Source organism: Apium graveolens, chromosome 6 (assembly GCF_009905375.1).
Source record: "Apium graveolens cultivar Ventura chromosome 6, ASM990537v1, whole genome shotgun sequence".
Classification (NCBI taxonomy): Eukaryota; Viridiplantae; Streptophyta; class Magnoliopsida; order Apiales; family Apiaceae; genus Apium; species Apium graveolens.
In genome coordinates, this window is record NC_133652.1 from 35,860,353 (window position 1) to 35,882,821 (window position 22,469).

The 22,469-nt window shown below is 35.4% G+C and overlaps 2 protein-coding genes across 2 annotated transcripts; one reads left to right on the top strand and one right to left on the bottom strand.

Moving 5' to 3' along the window:
* Window positions 1–2,887: 2,887 nt before the first annotated feature.
* LOC141664893 (putative F-box protein At4g22030) lies at window positions 2,888–4,213 on the bottom strand. The gene has a single exon (XM_074470851.1). The coding sequence runs from the start codon at window positions 4,211–4,213 to the stop codon at window positions 2,888–2,890; it is 1,326 nt and encodes a 441-aa protein (XP_074326952.1).
* Window positions 4,214–11,108: 6,895 nt separating this feature from the next.
* On the top strand, window positions 11,109–12,642 carry LOC141667602 (putative F-box protein At4g22030). The gene has a single exon (XM_074474152.1). The coding sequence runs from the start codon at window positions 11,251–11,253 to the stop codon at window positions 12,505–12,507; it is 1,257 nt and encodes a 418-aa protein (XP_074330253.1). The 5' UTR covers window positions 11,109–11,250; the 3' UTR covers window positions 12,508–12,642.
* Window positions 12,643–22,469: the final 9,827 nt, after the last annotated feature.

Below are 22,469 nucleotides of genomic sequence, written 5' to 3' on the forward strand. Positions count from 1 at the left end.
AATATCTCAATTGATTTTGGATCTCATGCTACCAACAGAGGTATTGGTATCAAGTTTCGAGATACCCCCACATTTTAATTATTTTCAAGAATGTTTCATTACATTCCACTAATCATAGAAAATTCAATAATTTTCTATTTTAGATACCCCCACAATTTTAATATTTTACAGAATGTCAGAAAATATTCCAAAACTAATAGGAAATTTAATTATTTCCTTCTGTGGTATCATGTTTAAGGAACGATTAGCCCTTCGTAACTAATATCCTCAAATTCAGTGATAGTCTGAGCTGATCACAATCGTTTTGCATCTCTCTCAGAGCGCAACTCAAGCCTGCATCTACTCCATTTATTTAATGCGAGTAAGGTGCAACGACCTCATGAATATTCATGTTGCAAACAGAATTTGCCCGGTGATTATTCATCATCAAATTTATTCACTACCATCTTAATTATCTGTATTAAGTTGGATTTACCCTTGAGATTATAGAGCACACATCTCTCTATTTAGCTTCAATATTGACTCGACTACGAGTACGAGTGATAAATGTTTTACTATCAAACCATACAGTAAACACGTATCGTGTCACTACCTCTCATCTGAGCAGGTTTTACGTCATTCATTAAAACCTATAAGATTTTAATATCATGTTTAAAGAACTTCCCGTGGTTTTTATCATTAAAAATTCAATTACCGAATTTCTCTAAAATGTTTACATGGTTCACACGAACCTACATTTCTGGCTCACCTACTGGTACAACCATAAAAGACCCAAGGAAGAACATAAATCTTCAATAACCCCACATTCAATGATCCTTGATCAACTGATGCGTTAGGGTTAACAACTTTTCGGATTCTCTCCGAAGTTCAGCATAACTACTGAGATCAATATTCGTCGTATTAAGTATCATATGGATCACTATAATAGGCTCGTGTGTCACTGCCGCAGCAGACCGACACCAACACGTGAAATTACTATTTAACTGGAGGAAAAATCCAACCAGAAAAATATAATTTATGTGCCGACTCATAACCTGTACTCCAGGCCCATTAGGTTTTTTAATGTGGAGAATCCTGAGCAATTGTAAATCTGGTTCACTTCAGCTGCCCACCTCGTCACATTATTTAACAACAAACATGTTACTGCATTCTATCCAGTATTACAAGTTTGTGATATAACTCCATTATTAAAGATTAAACAATAATAATTGATGCCTTATCATCACTCAACAATGATTAAAAAATTAATCACCAAATAATCAAGTTCCATCATGAAGGGTCACATTTATGTAGCCATATCATTTAATTGCATAGCAATATCATGTTATGAACTTGCAAACACGCATGTAAACTATAGCATATACGATTCTTGTATCAGTGTACTAATAATTCCAAAATCAATTCAGAATTAAGAAATCAATCACCATGTTAACAAAACATAATAAGCTATCCATTAATAGCGAAAACATGAATGAATTATAAATTTGGGTTTAATCTACCAATTTATAATGATCAACCCGAGAGAGATGTCACAAAATATGTCCACTTGAATATAAGTTGATCATAAATCAATAACCATTAAAGCATCAATAGCCTTATAAGAAACCAGTTATCCAACAACTTTAATTGTGCTTACTTTTGCCTCGTACCTGTTATGCTTAAAAAAACACCACTTAAAATCAAATTTATATTAATTTCAAGCACATGGCAACAAGTGATCAAAGAAATTAACGCTCTAAATTTAATTTAATTAATGAGGCAAATAATGGCCACTCATATACCCATAAATAAATCCAATTTAAACAATCAAATTGACTTTTGCGTCTACTCACAAGAAAGTACGAAAATTGAAGAAAACTGCTTTAAGATTGTTATCAATCTTGTACGATAAAGACATTATTATATATATATTGAATATATAACTAATTCATAAGAACATTGCTAATTCTTAAATCACATAAGCATATAAGAATTAACAATTAAATTAGGAGAAGGGTTTGAGAAAACAAACAGAGATTGGATTTAATCTCGAGTCCAGAAAACGGTCTCCTTAAAGCAGTTTCGCCCCGCACCATCCGTGTTTAGCGACCTGCTTCCCAGGATAAAACGAGATACTAGTATAATCGATAGATCGAATATACTCTCAGCGAACTTGAACTGAGCCCGAGAACTATCACCGGAATATTGAAAAAATTTAAGACTAAAGAGACCAAGAATGAAAGAGATGACTCTTATTTCCTTGACTTAATAAAATTGGTGCCCTAAGACTCTATTTATAAAGAGAGGCTTGAAAGGACTTGTTTTTCTTTTCGATGTGGTACATGGTATTTATAAGAAAAACTAAGAAATAGGTTTGTGCTACTCTCGATGTGGTACAAAACCACTTTTCATATTAAAAGGTAAAACTTTGGAACATCAGTTCTCATTCACCTTTTACTCATTTTGAGCGTGTTAATATGCGTTGGTATCCCCTCGAAGAGAAGAATACGTTTCAATCAAATACACACCACTAACACATAATGTGGCTCACTCATATAGAGTCTCAAAATAATTCACAACTTAGTCTAAAATACTAAGTTTGTCCAACACATCCCACACATGCATCATCAACCACCTTAATCGAACGCAACTAATATCAATTGTACACACTACATATGAATGAATTTAATAAATAATACATATCTCTCTAGTCTCCCGCTATGCATGCATGCGCGCACAGACATTACGTACGTATATTCAGCCATTGTATACGTGCTTTCAAACCAATACTAACCATTAAATTTTAATACATATTCAGCAATGATAGATACAATTATACAAACAAATTAAGTATTCATGCCAAAATAGAAAATCTAAAAGTAAATAATGATATCTATTTTTCTCCATTTTAGAAGAGCTTGTTTGCAAATTCACTGAAGCTGTTATCATCTGTTCGCGAAGAACTAGATTTGTTTGCGAGATCTTTCAACTCCGATAAGCTTCTTCCTAATTTCAAAGCCATCTTCATTTCAAACACCTCCCCGTTTTCTCTCTTATCCAATTCACTTTCCTCAAGTGTACTATTTGTTGATTCTTCTAACAGATCAAAAAAGCCACCACAATTCCTATACATTTCAAACACCATTCCAACTTGTCCACCATGCTCCACCGTATTTATTATTGTAGCGGCTGCACCAGCTACCACCGCCACCATCGCCGCTGCAGGAGATACCCCCGAAAAGGCTGATCCTATTGTAGCTACACCAGTTAGAAGTGGACCGGAGATAGCCAAACCCTTATTTAGTTTTAGAGCTATATTTCCGAGTCTCTCGTAGTCTTCTTTATCTTTTGTTCTCACAACTTCATTAATTTCTCTGATTTCATTTTCTAATTCTTGACTCCATCCATTTCTTTCATTACCATAGTCACTAAATGGTTTTTCTATAGTCTGAAAATTATTTTTAGGCCACCAAGAACTAGGTTCATATTTTTTAGGAAATTTTTCAAGCATTGCCCCGATTAAAGCGAGTGGATAAGCCTTATCAAGAGCCAAGGTTTTCACTATCAAAATATCCACATCTTTGTGAGTAGGGACATTGCCGAGAAATATAAAATTCTCGATTTCTCTACGTAAAGCTTTGAATAATCTCGTAGCATTACGTTGTTCTTCGACAAGTTGTGATGGTTGAAGCTTGTTCATCACAATCAACATTCCAGTAGCTGCAAAAAACAATAGAGACGACGATAAATTAATCGGAAAATGTGACAATATTCCCCCAACATGGGTTGTCGGCGCAAGTGCAAGCATTGTTGTTGCTGAAAGAGTGATCATGTTAATGGATTTAAAAAGGAGGGAATGCCAATTGTCACGCTGTTCACGTATGTTTTCGTGCATCTCTATTCTATTCGACACTTCCTCGAGAATAGCCCAAATCTTAGCAGTGCTAACATCAGAATTGGCCGCGGAATCATGATCCTGTTGCTCATTATCTGTGAATGAGCTAGGGTTGTTGGTCCTGGTTTCGATTGTGTTTGTTATTTCAAGATCTGATTTCTTGTGAAGTTCTTTTAACAAGTTTGTTTTTCGGACCTTGGGAAGTGAAATGCTAGATAATACTAATTTCGGAATATGATTAATGGAAGCATTGATTGTTTTGGAAGGACAATATTTCGAAGACGATATTGAAGAAGGGAGTGAAATGGAGCTGGAAACATGCAATTGTGAAAGAGACATAATTTAAGAGAATAGAAATATGATTCTTTTTAAATCGAGTTGCTAGTAAAATTTGGTAATCTTAATACAATTATATATACCATGGCGCACGCGGTAGCAGCAGATTGGCTTGGACTTTCATTTAAACCGCCAATAATATTAACGTTTTATGAACATATGTACATAAAAAACAACAAAAACTAGGTCAATAAAGCATGCACACAAAAATAGTTGGAGCAGAAATATAAAGTTTGACCAAGTACGGGTAACCTGGGTATGACATTGGAAGGTCATGTAACTGCAGAACTGGCAAGTCTGTATTTTCGGCACCTGCACCAACTTAATTTATAATTTTATTAATCTGTGGGGTTCGATCTTTACTTTTGGTTACCATCTCTTTGTTCTACAAAACTTAACAGACAATCAAAATTTGCTAAATATTAAATTTAATCTTTGACAAATGTGAAATTTGATTCAAACTATTACTGGTTATAGATTGTAATAAGTTACTTTAAATAAATATTAGAATATATATATATATAGTTGCAACTTGCAAATAACATTTTATAATTAAATTTTATTGATTTTACTAAATATTATTATTTATACAAATATATTAAAAATTAATTAAAAAAAAGCTATGTTATCAGGAGTAATGGATCGATTTAGGGATACGTTTTCATTTATAGTTCGAAATATAAGTATATACATGATTTGGAGATAACTACCAAAATATCATAATTATGTGATGTTTGATCCAATCTACCCACCATATATATGCCAAATCGTGTAACACATCTACCGTTTTTTTAAAAATCAGGATGATATATATAAATTTTTTATATGTATTTATTGATACGCATTATATAAATACGTATCCGAGGATGCTATGTAACATAAAAATGTATATAAGAACTGATGTGGCAGATGAAACTACTTATCATCCCATCTTGCAAACAAAATAATGTTTCAAGATAGTATTTAGGATCAAAAATTGGAGAAATAATAGATAAATTGTAAAAATTAAAATATGATCTTTCAGTTAACAAGCCATTTCCATAATTTGCTCAGGGTAGAGGTGAAATACAAGTAGCACCAAACCTAGCACCTCATGGCTCAAATACAAGTAGCACAAAACCTAGCACCTCATTCCTTTAACTTGTCAATTACTCCTACTCTATTCATAGTACAACATGTCTGGTATAATACTATTAAATTACAATTTTGAAAGAGCAGGGAGTTAACTAATTTCAAAAAAAAAATGTTCAAACCTGTTAAAAAAACAGCCATATTGTGAAAGAGTTGAGCTTTATGCCTCCATTTTTCTTTTTCTTTTTTTTTTTGACAGAATTTGTCTTGAGAAAAGAACTGTGAGACTACATAGCACTATAATTTTACGAAATGAAATGCTATAACCATAAATCCATTTCTAGTTCCTCTTAATAATAATTTTAATGAACACTCTTCTTATGTATTAATTCTAGGGTTAACACACATGATAGACCACATAAGACCATAATCACGTAAATATACATACTTGAAGGTGATGGAGCAAAACTAAATTGGTTATTCGGCCCAACATTATTCTACCCGCTTTACAGTAAATTACACAAGAAAATCTTGCCTAATTAATTAAAAGTATAGTGTCTGTTTCAAATTCCACTAACACAAGTGAGTGACTCGCAAATTCACAATCTAAAACATATAATATACGTTAAGTAGGCAGTAGTAGTTCAATGGTCAGAAGCTCAATTTTCAACATTTACCTACAAAAATATTGTATTTTATTGATGGTCATTGTAATTTTACCGAGTCTTGTTATTAATTTAAAATGCGTATTCAAACAAGTAATTCCATTTTTATTGACTTGTATTAAAATTTCAAACTTTTTCAAAATATATTTATTTTGTAAAGCAAGAGTTTAATTTATCTTTATAATTCAACTAATATCTTTAGTACAAATTAGGGGGAGTGCGTAATGTATATACTCTTCTGACGGCTCATGGGCCTTGTGAATGTGAAAAGGACGTATTATGAAGTTTGAAAGTCCAGTACACAAAAATGAGGAGGATTTGGGTTTTATTGACTAATTCCATTCTCCAGGTCCAAGGCCACCAGGCCCGTTGCCTAAAACAAATAGAACACATAATTAGATATGGCAATTTGAACTAAACTTCTATCTGATTCGTACCGATCTGATCGGATTTTATCAAACTCAAATATTTTAATTTTGGGTTGGGGTTTGGATTTGATGTTTAAACCCGAATTATTTTGGGTCCGGGTTCGGATTTAAGACATACCGTTTCCAACCCGACCCAAAAACCCGAAACTCATTATGTTCTTATCCGAACCTGAACCGGACCCAAACCGTGCGTTAATTTATAAATAATATTTTACATATACATGTATATATAGTATTATTATAATATATAATATAATATATTACCAATATTAATACTAAAAATGATTATACTTTATACAAATTATTACATTAAAATTTAACATTACTCAACTATTATTATTAAACATATTTTTAATAACACGATTCGAAACAAGTATACTATAGGCCAAGATTGTTATCTTGTTTAACCAACAATTTCATCCTTAGAAGTTAGAAGTCTGATCCTTGGCCTTTTCTGAACCTATAATTCAATTCCAACAATTTCAATATCGACGGACATATGACCCCTTTTCTCGAATCATATCCTAATAATTCTTCATTAGAGTTTTCGGGAATTAATGTGCAATTTGGTAGAGTTTTACAAATCTACCGAACCGAACCGAACCGAACCCGAACCCGAACCCAAATAAAACTCGATGGATTCGAGTTCGGTTTAGTAATTCAAATTTTTTCGGATTTGAATTCATGTTCGGATTCGACAAAGAAGTTTGGGCTCAAATTTAATTTTTGTTAAACCTGTTTCGACCAACTCGATTACCATCCCTGCACACAAGATATTGGGATAAAAGTTTGACCGGATATATAACTAATTACTTGCATTAAATTATTTTAAACTACAGATACGAATAATTTTATATTTGAATAACTACTGTTGAATGCAATTAGGTCGTGGGATGATGCCTCACTGTTTTACTGCATGTATCTACATAGATATTTCTTTATTCAGGTATATTCCCTTCATTCAAATTTACATATTATTTTGATTTTTTAAAAAGCTCAAAATGTCAGTTTTATATTTCTTGAAACCTTTTTTCCAAATAAAATTTTATCTTTGAATTTCTACTCAGAAAAAATGAAAGATTTTATATTATGTCGTATAAGATCATGTACTTGACCCTGATTCATCCGAGAATTTCTTAGAACGTCATATTAGTCCCAAAAAAATATGATATAGAGCAATTTTAATGCTAATTACAAGAATTGTTAGCTAAAATATGTTAAAATAACAAGTATATAAAATTTTATCTAAGGAGAAGCGTAAACAATCAAATGATATTATGTATAATTATGATAGTAAAATTATACTTAAGTGATTAATGATTTAGTAGTTCGATAAATATAAACAATCAAATATGATTATCTGTAATTTTTGTTAAGGAATATTATGCTTGAAATGCTTCAAATTTTACATATTTTCTAAATATTGTCATCTAGATATCACATAAATAATTTAACTAAGAATTTTGTACGGGGAAAAGAGCTCTAAGTGTCCAATTATTTGAAACCATAAAATGTGTGTATTATCACTAAACAGAGATGTTAATAGTTAATTACTTCAAGTATAATATAGCAACTTTAATAGAACAACATCTTATCAGGGATACGATGCTGCAAATAGAAGTGTACAGTATACGTAAATGCTAATACAATTATACAGCAACAGTCTGTACTATACAGTGGATATTATTAAACAGAAATGTGTACATTAATTATGTTAAATTTTTATCTCAAAAGGGATTAATGGAGTGTTATGCTGGTTTTCTCCGTAGACGACACGCGAAAAAAAACCCCTGCAACTATTATTTTTTATTGAATAACGAGATTTTTGTGTATCTACATAAGCTTATAATATATATGTTGTGTAAAATAATGAGATCTTATAACGTGTTAAGAAATCTCTGAAACTAAGTCCCGACGAGTTATAATAAATTGAGTACATCATGGATATAGATACTGAGTTGTTTACCTACATTGTTTGCATGTATTTTAAGATTTCAATAAAGTATAATTTCATAATATTTTTTTTAAATTTTTTTTTCTGAATAAAAGTTTAAAAATTAAACTTTGTTTCATATTTTTTTGTTTTTAAAAAATTATTATGAAATTATATTTTAAACGAATATTGAAAAATATGCCGAAAAATACGTAAACAATCCATGGGACCGAGGGAGCACTCGTTTAGGGCATGTAAAGATAATTGAATTGCTTTTTTGAAAGTAACAGTTGTACTGATACTAATTATATACATGTTGTGCATATACTCCAATTAGGAAATTGAAAAAGTAAACCGATGTAACAGAAAATCACTTAAAAATAAATTAATCATGTATTTACGTGATTAATGCTGTTTTCGAAATGGGATTGCAGACTGCAGTCAATGTAATACTAACTGAGATACTGTGTATTTGCGTATCTAGTTTTTTAAACATTGAAGCAAGGGCTTGGATCTCGTGGCATTTATTTGTTTCTCATAAATGCTGCAGCAGTTTTTTCACTCGTTTTGTTGTACGACTCCGTATGTTTAATTATCAACAATGGGGCAGCGTATTTAATTTTATTTGAAACGTGCTCTATAATAATACAAAAATTAAAATCTAATACTGATTACGCGAATGGGTAAAAATAAAACAATCGTGTCAGACTTTTTATTTTCGACATGAACAAAATCGTGGATTGGATTGTTAATGGTTTATAGTTTTGTTTTTCGGAAAAATTGATGTATCTATATCAAGTCACTTAAAATAATAAACATCTTTCCTAAAAGCATCTTCATAAAATCCTTAATTAAAAATCATTAATACATATTATAAATAAAAAAATATAGAAATTATGTAACAAAATCCATATACAGTGATACATTCCCCTTATTTATAAATATAATCAATCTCTTGATATTTGTTATATTTGTTGAACCACTACAGGCGGTAAGAAATCTATAAAAATAATCTTTTATTACCATATTTAAGTAATATATTCTATTTATAACAATATAAAATTTTAATAGCATACTATTTTTAAAATATACCTTCGAACTATAATATCTTACCGGTTCAACAAATTTTACATATTATTCTACATGTCCGATTTAGTCAACCAATTATAGTCAACGTCATTGGAGATGCTCTAAGCATATCTGTATTAAATTTTAAATTTGTAATGCAGCATATATTAAAAATATTGAACAAAAAATATATTTCTCTAGGAAATTATATTAGTTATGGCCATAGATGTAAAATGAACGTAATATTTAATTTATTCAAAAAGAAAAGTCAAAAAATAAAGATAGAAATAGCATTAAATTAATACAACTCTAAAATTGTTGTAATTTTGACGTGCTGCATGCATGTACACATTTAACTACCTCCACAACACAACCACAAGTGGCGTTACCGAACACAGCCACCGAGTAAATTGTACCAGATTTACAGAAAATGGCTCATTATTTTAGGCTCCAAGGATCCTGGTGGAGATTGAGAAACACGTATACAAAGGGCATGCATATAAAGAATGATATCTTTTTAGTGCGTACTTAAAAAGACAACTTTTGAGAAATATTAGGTCCAAGATTGTTCGGTCAATTTTATAATTATGAAAATTTGATTTTTTTATGTAATTTAAATATAATTAGAAAATCTATGATTAAAAAAAGATATTTATGTTTATTTTGTTACTATAACCTGAAATTACGTAATTAATTTTGATAAGTAGTTAATGAATTTTGGTAAGTAGTTAATAATTTTATACTTAGATTATGAACTAAGTTATTACTCCATCTATCCTAGTGTCCCTTTCAATTCTTTATATTTTAAAAATTTAAAAATAGGAAAATTTTAATAATATAAAAATTAAGTACATGCAATACTTATCTCCATTATATCTACTTGATAGATCAAATATTAATCGTTTCCATTATTTTAATCATTTTTTAAAACTTTTTTCCAATATTTTATCGTTTTCATAACCTCTACAACTCAAATGTAAACAAATGAGAGTAATAGAGGGAGTATGTTTTATGATAAATACAAACCTTGAAATTTGAAATTTCTTTGTCCAATTTAAAATAAAACAAATCAAACACTATAATTTTATAATTTATATAATTGAATTATATCAAAATAAACAAGTCTCATATTTGTTATACAACTTCATTTTAAATAGTTACAAGGACAACAATATACTTTCAAAACACTTCAATTATCACAATTATATATTAAAAATTTGCAAGTAGGATCAACGTGAGGACATGTATCCGAATGGCTACAGGCCCATGTGTAATAAATTATCATAATAATAATCTTCTACAAAACAAAACAAAAAATCAAACAAACAAATATGAATCCTTCCAATAAGTTTAACTTGATGATCACTTGTTGTTTAAATATAGAAATATAACATAGGTTTGAAAATCCGAGGCACGAGATAGTGTAGGTTGAAAGTCAATATTGGAGAGTATACGTAGTAAGAGAATTAAGTAGTTGAGGTATATCTACACACAAGAAACAAGAACAGAAATGGTCCACCCAATATTTTATGTTGAGTAAAATTAAGACCCCCCCTTTTGTTCAAACGTTGAATTTTTGACATATTTTCAGTAAGTCTTTTCTTTGCACTAACCCGGTTATTATACATGTATTTTATATATGTATATCACACGTATATGTACGCCTGTGCAAAGATCTTCTATAAATACCATGTACATGTTCAAACCCAATATTCATCCAACTTTCTAACTTGTTATCAAATATTAGTAACTCACAGTTCTCTCTCGATCTCGATCCGATCCTGATTCTTTTATTTCTTACACTAAAAATTAGCCATCCCATCAAACAAACAGTTTACCACCTTTTTTATAAGTGATCATAAAAGAAAAGATTATATGGCAGCAGCAATTCAATCTTCGAGTTTCTTGTGTAGCCAAAGAAGAATAGCAAAGGCTTCTATTAATATACCAAAACTAAACATAAGTTCTGTTGCTTTTCCAAAGCTTCAGAATTCTAGAGGTCTTGTACATGATTTAGAGTTGATCAGGAATAATGGTTACACAAAGCCTATTACTGAAAAAGCCTCTCCTTTGAGCAGTCCTGCTACTCCTTATGTTTCTGATCCAATTGTGATCACCAAGCTTTACGCGATAATGGATGCTGTAGCTGATAGAGTTGAGATGCATAAGAATATTTGTGAGCAGAGGAATAATTGGAACAGCCTTCTCTTGACTGCTATTAATACAATTACTCTTTCTGCTGCAACAATGGCTGGCATTGCTGCAACTGCTACACTTGGTAGTCCTCTTTTGGCGCTTAAAATGTCGTCGACTTTAATGTACTTGGCTGCAACAGGAATGTTGGTGATTATGAACAAGATTCAACCATCTCAATTGGCTGAAGAGCAACGTAACGCCACAAGATTGTGTAAGCAACTTCATAACCAGATTCAAACATTGATTGCTATTGGTAATCCAACTGCACGAGATGTAGATGAAGCATTGGAGAAAGTGTTGGCTATTGACAGGGCTTTCCCACTTCCTTTACTTGGAAAAATGATCGAAAAGTTTCCGGCTTCCGTGGAGCCAACGGTGTGGTGGCCTAAACACAGAAGAGGCCAACTCAAAGGTGAACAAATTAAAAGTAATGGAAATGGATGGAGTGAAAAAATGGAAGAACAGATGAAGGAAATAGTTGGTGTTTTGAACAAAAATGATAAAGCTGATTATTTGAGATTAGGTGAAAAGGCTTTGAAAATTAACAAAGTGATGGCAAAAGCAGGGCCTTTACTAACAGGCATAGCTGCTGTTGGTAGTGCATTTGTGGGGAGTCCTTCTCATGGATCATGGGCTGTGGTGCTCGGCGTCGCGGCCGGAGCTTTGGCTAGTGTAGTGAACACATTAGAGCATGGTGGTCAAGTTGGAATGGTGGTGGAGTTGTATAGAAGTAATGCTGGATTCTTTAAGCAAATGGAGGAAGATATTGAGTTTAATTTAAATGAAACAGATGTAGAGAGAAGAGAAAACGGAGAGTTGTTTGAAATGAAAGTGGCTCTCAATCTTGGAAGGAGTCTATCAGAATTAAGAGATCTTGCTGATTGTTCCAAGAGACAAGGGAAGGACTTTGAAGAATTCGGGAGCAAGCTATTCTGATCATAAACTAAATTAGTAATATTAGTGGTTTAATCTTGTGATTAACTTTGTGTAGGTCTAGCAAAATCATAAAATTTGTATATTGTGTAGAGATCATATTTGTTCATGATTATCATATATATTAACACATTCTTTTATTAAGTTCCTCTGTTTACACCCTATCAAGACTTGATGATCCAGCCTCTTGGGGGTTGTTTTCCTAAACACCTGCATCACATAAACCGGGAAAATGTCACATGTGTCATGTGGCCATTGTTTTTACCAAAATTTGTGGATTAAATGCTAAGATTGATTATGTTTATGATTAATTCTACCACGAACCTTGATGTAAACGAAAATAAATAAAAGTAAATGAGACGGGGAATTGTTGACGCGGAAAACCCGTGAATGGGAAAAAACCGCGGGTGGGAATGTATACCCAACCAAAATATGATCCACTAATCTTTTGAAGATGTGTTACAAGAGGTTGAATTATGCTACTATGAATAGAATTTTATTGAGAATCAAGGACAAGATACTCGAAGTTATGTCAATCATGAGTCGAGGTGTTCTTCTCTAATCTCTCGGGTATGTGCCGGTGTGTGTTTGTGTTGATCATACTCCTCCTCTTATCCTCTTTGCTTTCCTTCTTTTTCTCCAACCTCCCCTCATTTTTCTCTCATTCAAATCGTTGTTGTTAATCGTGGAGATAAGCTTACTTATTCTTTCTCCAACTTATCCGAAAACTGCTAGACTGAGTCCTACTCCCAGGCATCGGCTTCTTCTGCTAATGTTGTCTAAGACGATCTCTTACTCTTCCCGTCTTGACATCCCGTCCTGTAAATGTCGTGATCCCCTCTCGTCATGTCCAAAATTCCATACATAACAATAGCCCCAGATTTTATAAATATAGAAATTAAATTTATAAAATCTTTTAGCTAGAATTGTGGTTAAGTAAATCTATTGTCATAATTAGATGTATCTGGGAAGACATCTCATCAGTCCTTGGTAATCGCTCTGTGTGCTGCGTGGATATACATACACTGGCTCTCCATTTTCCAAAAAACCATCTCCCGTGTTTATCTTTGCTCTTCCTCTTCCCTATATACACTCACAACTCTTTCTTCTGCGACATTATTCACCACGTCTCGTTCAATCCTCTTCCTTCTTTTGTCACAAATCCAACCCGTTTTTCTTCCCACAACCATGGCCAAAAAATCTGTTCGTAGCTCTGAAAGTCGTAGCGAATCCCCCAAAACTTCTCCTGAAAACCCCAATTGGATCATGACCAATCTACTTGATACTCGTGATAGCCAACCCAGCTTAATCAAATCAGAACGGTTTGAAGAGTTGAAGTTACTTTTCCATACCGACGTCAATATTGTCATCCCTGACTCGACTGTTCGTACTGATTCATTCAGGAAATGACGGGTATGTTTTTACTACTACCCATTTGATGTTGGACTCGTTTTCCCTTTTTCTAAGTTTGTTGTTGGTGTTTTGACTGCATTGAACATATCCCCTGGTCAACTAATGTCGTCTGCTTGGAGAGTTTTGGCGTGTCTTGACGCTATTGAAGAGTAACATTGACTGAATATCGATGTAGGCGTCGTGAAGCACTCTTACAGCCTCAAGAAGTTTAGTAATTGCAGAGTTGGTTTCACGAATAGAGATATAGAAACCCCTTGATATTCAACAATGAAACCGTCTATGACAGAAATTGGAAGAAAGACTATGTGTTTGCTGAGAAGAAAACGTTGGGTGAAGATGCTGATTACCTCCTGGAACGTTGGAACAACACGGATATTACTCTTAACTATTCTCCACAAGTTTTTCTTTATTCAATGTATTGTTCTTTTATTCACCGTATGTGTTATATGTTGTGGATCTCTCATGTTTGTCTCATTATCGTTAGTACTATCCGATGCTTATCCCTTTGTAATTAGGCATTTTGATTGTAGACTTAATTTGTTGAGGCGCTTATATATACATTGTTTATTTTCGTAGTTTGTGATTTTGAATTTGATGATAATGATACCGCTACTAAGGTCATTGTGGACAAGATCCGGTCCTTACACGTTTCTGAGAGGCTATGGCCTAACTGTCTTGGGCGTCCGATTCGCAATGCCGGCAAGGTCAACGTCGAGGAGTTTGTGGCCAATATGAAGAAATCGCAGGTGAAGGTAGTATGTTGAAGAAAGCCGGGTCCAGGAATATTGCACACAGGACTAGAGGAAAACTGATTGTATCTACTGCTATTAAACCTTCTGCGTCAGTCCAAAATCTGTCTTCTGAAACTTTGGAGAGCCCCAAAAGTGATCAGGATGCTGGGATGAGCACATGACGTAAATACGCCAAAGGTATATGTCGTCTCCTTTATTTCCTGATGTACATCTTATTGGCTTTATCTGTTTGGGCTTTCTTATTATCCCTGATCGAACCATGTTTTCTAATTGTAGAATTTAAGCCCTCATCTATTAAGCCTTCTTTGATTTCTGGTAAAGACCTATTCAATAAGAGATCCCGTGAGGAAAGGTCTACTGAGACTGAATCGTCCAAGGCTCCAATGTTATCTAGTCCAATACTCAGTCCCCCAATTAGCCCTTTGACTAAGAAGGCTCGTGCCAACCCGTCTGTGACCACCATTAGCTCTGATGTTCTCATTGACTCAAAGTTATTCTATTCGTGCTGACCCCCACACCTTTGCACACTTGCTTGATGACATGGTGCTTCCTCAATCAATTGAGGAACTCTCTGCTAAGGATCTTGAAGATATTCTTGACAATGCAGCAGGCTACTCCTTTCATGTAAGTCTGCTTTTACTATTTTAGATCTGTATTCATTTTTCTCTTTGTTTTATACTATCTGTAAATATCTATAAACTCATGCTTCTCCCTATTTCATGTAGACGCTCCAAAGCGTGTTGGTTGCTCGTGAAGTCTATAATCACAAGATGCAGAAGGCTAAGGAGCTTGCTGAGGAGCATCAGTCTTGTGTCAAGAAGCTAGAGGCTGCAGAAAGAGTTTCCAAGGAGAAATTGGCGAGCATGAATGACCTTCAAAGGGAATTTGATGAGTTCGCGACTAAAGTCCAGTCTCTTGAAAACGTCATGCGCTCCGAAGCTGAGAAGGTTGTTCACCAGCAGATCATGCGTACTAGGGTGGACACTATGCTGGAGTATCATCGAGGCGAGTGAAAGTCCTGAAATGTACTGGAGACTGTCAAGATTTACAATAAGGACTTTCCTGACGACGCTTTCCCTCTAGACGAGTTCGAGACTCCAAATGAAGACACTGAAATGAAGTCCCCTAAGGATGACACTCCTGACGAGGAGTAAATTGATGTTATTGCTTTGTTCTAATGAATTTTTGCTTCGTACTCTGTTTTTTTTAAGTTGCTGCGTTGGATTCCTGTTTCGTCTTTTAGACGGGGAATTTTGTTTTGTTTCGTCGAATGTTAATTGTGACTTTTGCATCTTTTGAATCGTTATCATTTTGTGTTTTCATTTCCTTGGGTTTCCAATCTTCCCTTATAATTGGATTATTTGATGTTGATTGAATATTGTTATCGAGATCGCATGTGTATATCTTCAATACATATTTGTAGAATTCCGACGCATAATCTTTTAGGAGAGACACTCATCATAATCTGTTGTTTTAGTTTGTCATCGCCCATCATCTTTCATGTAATTGCTAATGTCAGCGTATGTCGTCATGTTATACTGTCAAATTGTATATTTTTGTTGATAAAAACTGTTATTACGTTACTTCGTTAACACACGTTGGTGCATGCACTCGTAGGGTGGTTAAAAGGCCTTATTCCCTCTTGAAACTCACCATATCGTTTTTTTATAATTTCATAGAATGTCATGTGAATACGTAAGTATTGTGTTTTTTTTTGTAATGAACGTCATAGCGCTTTTATTGTCTACTAAATTTGTCAAGTGTGTATGACATTTGCAAACTAGCAAAAATTGTAACCGGGTGATCAACCCTTCGAGAATTTTTATTCTATGCAGCTATAGAGTGATGTTGTGAAATTTTATGGAATTAAAGTGCAAATGTGCATAGATTCTACAAGCATAATCTCATGTATCTTACTCAAGTAATTCATAACTTTGGAAGCATAACCACATTGCATAGTAAGGTAATTCATAACAAATTGAATCATAAAATTGATCTCCCATTGAAGTTCTACCAAAAGCAAACGATAAAAAACAACACACAATGTCATGCTAAACACAAATGACAAGCAAAAACTACTTATGTCCTAATCGACTTATTGATCAATAACTTCTAAAATCAGAGAATTAAAAAAATGAGATAGAAAACTTTACACATGATAAAGTTTTAGGTGTAAAGAGTTCCAGGCTCTTGGTACTTGCATTCCATCCATAGTGGCAAGTCGGTATGCCCCACGTCATATGACAACGTCTTTGAGATAAGGCCCTTCCCAAGTGTCAGCAAACTTCCCTGCCGTCACGTCCATCGTGTTCTGGAATGTCTTCCTTAGCACCATGTCGCCAACAGGGAAAGTCCTTATGTGAACATGTTTGTTGTAGACATTGGCTACTCTTTGTTGATAAGCAGCCACCCTGATCTTTGCCATTTCCCTCAGCTCATCTACTGTGTCCTTGTCATGTGATAATTCTGCATTGTTCACGTCATTTGTCAAGAGTTCATATCTTGTCGTTGGCACCATGATCTCTGTTGGTAGCACAGCTTCAGTACCATAGACTAGACTGTAAGGCGTATGTCCTGTAGACGTCTTTGGAGTTGTTCTATCTAACCATAATACCCAAGGCTATTCTTCAGCCCATTTTCCTTTGCAAGTCGTCAATCGTCTTTTTAAGTTGTTGATTATAATCTTGTTGCTTGACTCGGCTTGTCCATTGGCTTGGGGGTATCTTGGCGTCGACTTGATCAAACTAATGTTCCAACGCTTGCAAAATACTTCTGTCTTGTCACTGATGAATTGTGATCCATTGTCACAAATGATTTCAGATTGTACTCCAAACTTGCAAAGAATGTTTCTTTTGATGAATGAAATCACTTCCTTTGACGTCACTTGTTTGAATGCCTCCGCCTCAATCCATTTCGAGAAATAATCGGTCATGGCCAACATAAACACTTTCTGTCCAGGTGCTGGTGGCATTGTTCCCACAATGTCCATTCCCCATTTCATGAAAGGCCAAGATGGAATAGACATATGGAGCTGTTCGGATGGTTGATGTATGACGGGTGCATGTCGTTGACAGGCATCACATTTCTTCGCATAGTTTAGGGCATCTTGTCTTAGCGTCATCCAATAGTATCCCAATCGTAGAATTTTTAAAGACAGATTTCTTCCATTAGTATGATTTCCGCATTCACCTTCATGTGCATCTCTTAACACCATGTCTGCTTCATACCTTTGCAAACACCTTTGCAACAGCCCTGTAGAGGACTTCTTGAATAATTCCCCATCTATGATCGTGAACCTTGATGCCTTCATCCTAAGAACCCTTGCTTCATTGTTATTGGCCGACACTGTTCCAAATTGTAAGTAATCTTTGAATAGCTCTATCCAGTCATCTACGTTTTCACTAATGTCGTCATTGTGTTGATCAAGAGTCATTGTTTCTGTCCCACGAGCTAGTCTTTCCATAGCAGGCTTCGTGATGTGGACTATTGGGATGTTGTTGAGGTCTAAGTTCTTGAACACAGCTCCCAATCCAGCCAATGCATCAGCTTGCACATTATTCTCCCTTGGAACCTGTTCTATGCTGAAGTTGTCAAAGTGGTTGGTTAGTCTTTTTGTGATGTCGAGGTAAGCCACCATTTTAGGATCTTTGGCTTCATAGGAGCCCCTGACGTGATTGATAATAAGTAATGAATCACACTTAACGTCAATGTTTTTATCTTCATTTCTTTAGCAACTGTAAGTCCCATGATTAATGCTTCATACTCGGCCTCATTGTTCATGGCTTTGAAGTCACAGCATACCGATTGGGCTATCATATCCCCCTGTGGCAATTTGAGGGCAAGCCCCAATCCTGTTCCATTGACGTTAGATGCACCGTCTATATACAGCGTCCAGGGCTTCATGTCTACCCTTGAAAGAATTTGCTGAAACTCTTGTTCAACATCCATCATTTGGCTTGGACTGAAATCAGCTACAGAATCAGCCAAAGCTTGTGACTTTATGGCAGTCCTTGTATCATATGTGATGTCATAAATACTTAGTCGTATTGCCCACTTCGCCATTCTCCCCGTGAAATCAGGTTTGCTTAAGACGTTCCTCAAGGGGAAGTTCGTCATGACATGTATCTTATGTGACTCAAAGTAATGTCTCAATTTAATAGAAGTCATGGCTAACACAAGTACTAACTTTTCAAGAGATGTGTACCTTGTTTCTGCATCTACTAAGCTCTTGCTGACGTAATACACAGGCGACTGGACGCCTTCATTCTCTTTGACAAGAACGCCACTTACTGCATGATCAGTTACTGACAAATACACATACAAGTCCTCTCCTTGAATGGGTTTGGAGAGAAGTGGTGATGTAGTCAGATACTTTTTCAAGTCATTCAAGGCAGTCTCATGTTTTTCAGACCATAGGAACCCTTTGTTCTTTCTCAACACGTCATAAAAAATCCTGCATCTGTCCGACGATCGTGAAATGAACTTGTTCAAAGCTGCCACTCTTCCTGTCAGTTTTTGTACTTCCTTGACGTTCGATGGACTTTTTAATTCAAAGATCGCTTTAATTTGTTCTGGACTTGCTTCGATTCCTTTTCTTTTCACCATGTGTCCTAAGAACTTTCCTGACGACACATCAAAGTTACATTTAGACGGGTTCAACTTCATGTTATACGACCGTAGTATGTCGAATACTTCTTTAAGATCACGTACATGATTTTTTACGTTAACAGACTTGACGACCATATCGTCAATGTATACTTCCATCGTCCGTCTTATTTGATCTTTAAACATTTTGTTGACAAGTCTTTGAAATGTAGCCCTAGCATTTCTTAGTCCGAACGACATAGCCAAATAACAGTATATCCCCCTGTCTGTGATAAACGCGGTTTTTAACAGTCAGATGGTTCCATTTGGATTTGATTGAAGCCACTTGACCCGTCCAAGAACGTGAGTAGTTCATGACCAGCCGTTGAATCCACCATGGTGTCAATGTGAGGTAGCGGGTAGGGATCTTTAGGACACGCTTTGTTCAAATCTGTGTAATCAACACAAACTCTCCATTTCCCATTTTTCTTTTGCACGATAACGACGTTTGCTAGCCACTCAGGGAAATCGACTTCTTTAATCATGCCAGCCTTGATGAGTCTTTCCACCTCATCATTTATTATCTTATTTCTGTCGGCTACAAACTTCCATCATTTTTGTTGGATGGGTGTGTAGCTAGGGTCTACATTCAACTTGTGTGTAATGACATTTGGGTCGATTCCCGTTATGTCACCATGTTCCCATGCAAAAGCGTCCAGCCTCTTGGTTAAGAAACTTATCAAATTGGCTTCAATTGTTGGAGAAAGGTCTTCACCAACTAATACCTTCTTGTCCCCTGCTGTCAAATCTACTTCAACTAATTGTTTCGGCCCTGTTACCGTGGCTACAGGCGTCTTGTCTCCCTGATGTTGGACAGTTGGCTTCATACACGTCATGTAACAGTCTCGAGCCATAGTTTGATCACCTCTTATTTCCTGAGCCCCTCATGGTGTTGGGAATTTTAATACTTGATGATATGTTGATGGCACCGCCTTCAAGTTGTGTATCCATGGTCCTCCCATGATTATGTTGTAACTCGAATCCACGTCAATTATGCAGAATGTTTCCAAGAGATTAACCCCTTGGGCATATGTTGGTAACGTGATCTCCCCCAATGTGCGTTTTGTCTCACCACTGAACCCCACTAATGTTGTCGAATTCTTGATCATGTCACTTTCTGCTAATCCCATTTGTGTCAACGTGCTCAGCATCATGATGTTGGCAGCACTCCCATTGTCCACCAATATTTTTTTGATTAAACAATTTCCCACGGGTAATGAGATGACTAACCCATCTTGTTGTGGTTCTCCTATGTTCTTTTTATCTGATTCGTCAAACATTAAGGATGGTAGATTGTCATTGCCAACCCCCACTTCTGTGACTCGTATGTCTGTTTTTCTGGATGCTCTCTCAGCCTGTGAATATGTTGATCCACATACTTCCGACCCTCCTGAGATGAAGTTGATCACCTTATAATATGGTGGATGTGGTGGCTGTCTTAATGGTGTCGCGTCGTTTCTTCTCGGAGACATTTTCTTCCCAACATAAGATGTCTTCTTTGACACCATGAATTCTGTGAGATATCCTTTCCTTGTCAGAAATTGCAGCTCTTTTCGCAAGGCCACACAGTCATAAGCTTTGTGTCCATAATCTCCATGATAGTCATACCATAGTTTGGAATTCGGGTTGGCTTTAGGTTTATTGCTCTTTACCGGCCACTTCACTATTCCTCCCAACTTGGTAAACTCCTTCACCATGGCTGAAGGCGTTATCGTGAAGCCATAACTGTCATAAGTTGGTTGAAGATTGAGATCTTTCCTCCAGTCACTATGTTCCTCTCTCTTCCATTCATTGGATTCTCGCGTCGAGTTGACGTGTACTTCATCTCTGTTAGGTCTAGTATAGGGCTTGTATTCCCTGGACCTTGGTGTCGTAATCTTTCTTGACGGCTTGTAGTACTTCTCGTCCTCTTCCATTATGTCTTCCTCCAATCTTACTTGTGCCATGGCTTTGGCTTGCACATCATCCATTGTTCGACATGGATACTTTGTCAATTCTTCATAAAGTGGAGATTCTCGTTCTAAACCCCGTCTGAATGCTTCGATAGCTGTAGGGACGTCACAGTTGGTGATCGTCACCTTTTCCCTGTTGAACCTTGTCAAGTAATCATGCAAAGGCTCCCTGCTTCGTTGGACAATCTTGTATAGATCACTGGTTCTCTTCTCGAACACTCGACTGCTCGCAAATTGTAAGTTGAATGCATCTATCAGATCAGTAAACGTCTTGATGCTTCATTGTGAAAGGTTCACAAACCATTTCAAAGCTGGTCCTGATAATGTAGAACCAAAACCCTTACACATATAGGCTTCTTTTAAGTCACGTGTGATCGGTACTGTGAACATTCGTTGTTTGTATTGTGCAACGTGCTCCAAGGGATCACTAGTTCCATCATACGGTCTCATTGGTGGTACCGTGAAACGTTTTGGTATATTAACCAAGGCGATATTGTCATGAAAAGGGGAATCAGCGTAGCTTGTTGGGGTGGCCTTTTCCAATGGTTTTGGGACACCGGGTATTCTTTCAATCAAGTCCCTCATTTCTTGTAGTTCTCTTCTAAATTCTTCAGTAACTTGACTTTTTGATCTTGTACTTTTGTAACGCGATCTTCTCCTGTCAGTCTCTCCTCGTCGATCATCACGATCATCATATTGTTGCTCGTCACGTCTTCTTTCCATGTCATCTTCATTACGTGGTACATCCTCCATGTCTTCTACGTCAATAACATCATCTGTACCATTCGTTGGCCCTCTGTTTTGGTTGTAATCTTCTGCTTCATCCATGTCAAAACGTCTAACTACGCTTGGAATGATTTTCTTCGTCGTAGTCTTGGTTCTTGATTTAGCCGTATTGAGTTCCTTCTTCAATGCTTCATTTTCCGAACGCATCTTCTCCATTTCTTCTTGCAACTGTCTCAATGTCGTATCTCTGCTATTCTCAGCTTCTCTTTCCTGGTTCATGATTTGCTCTCTTCCGCTTTCCATCGTAATATGTTAACCAAATCTTTAGCAAGTTTCCCACAGACGACGCCAATTGTTTTTACCAAAATTTGTGGGTTAAATGCTAAGTTTGATTATGTTTATGATTAATTCTACCACGAACCTTGATGTAAACGAAAATAAATAAAAGTAAATGAGACGGGGAATTGTTGACGCGGAA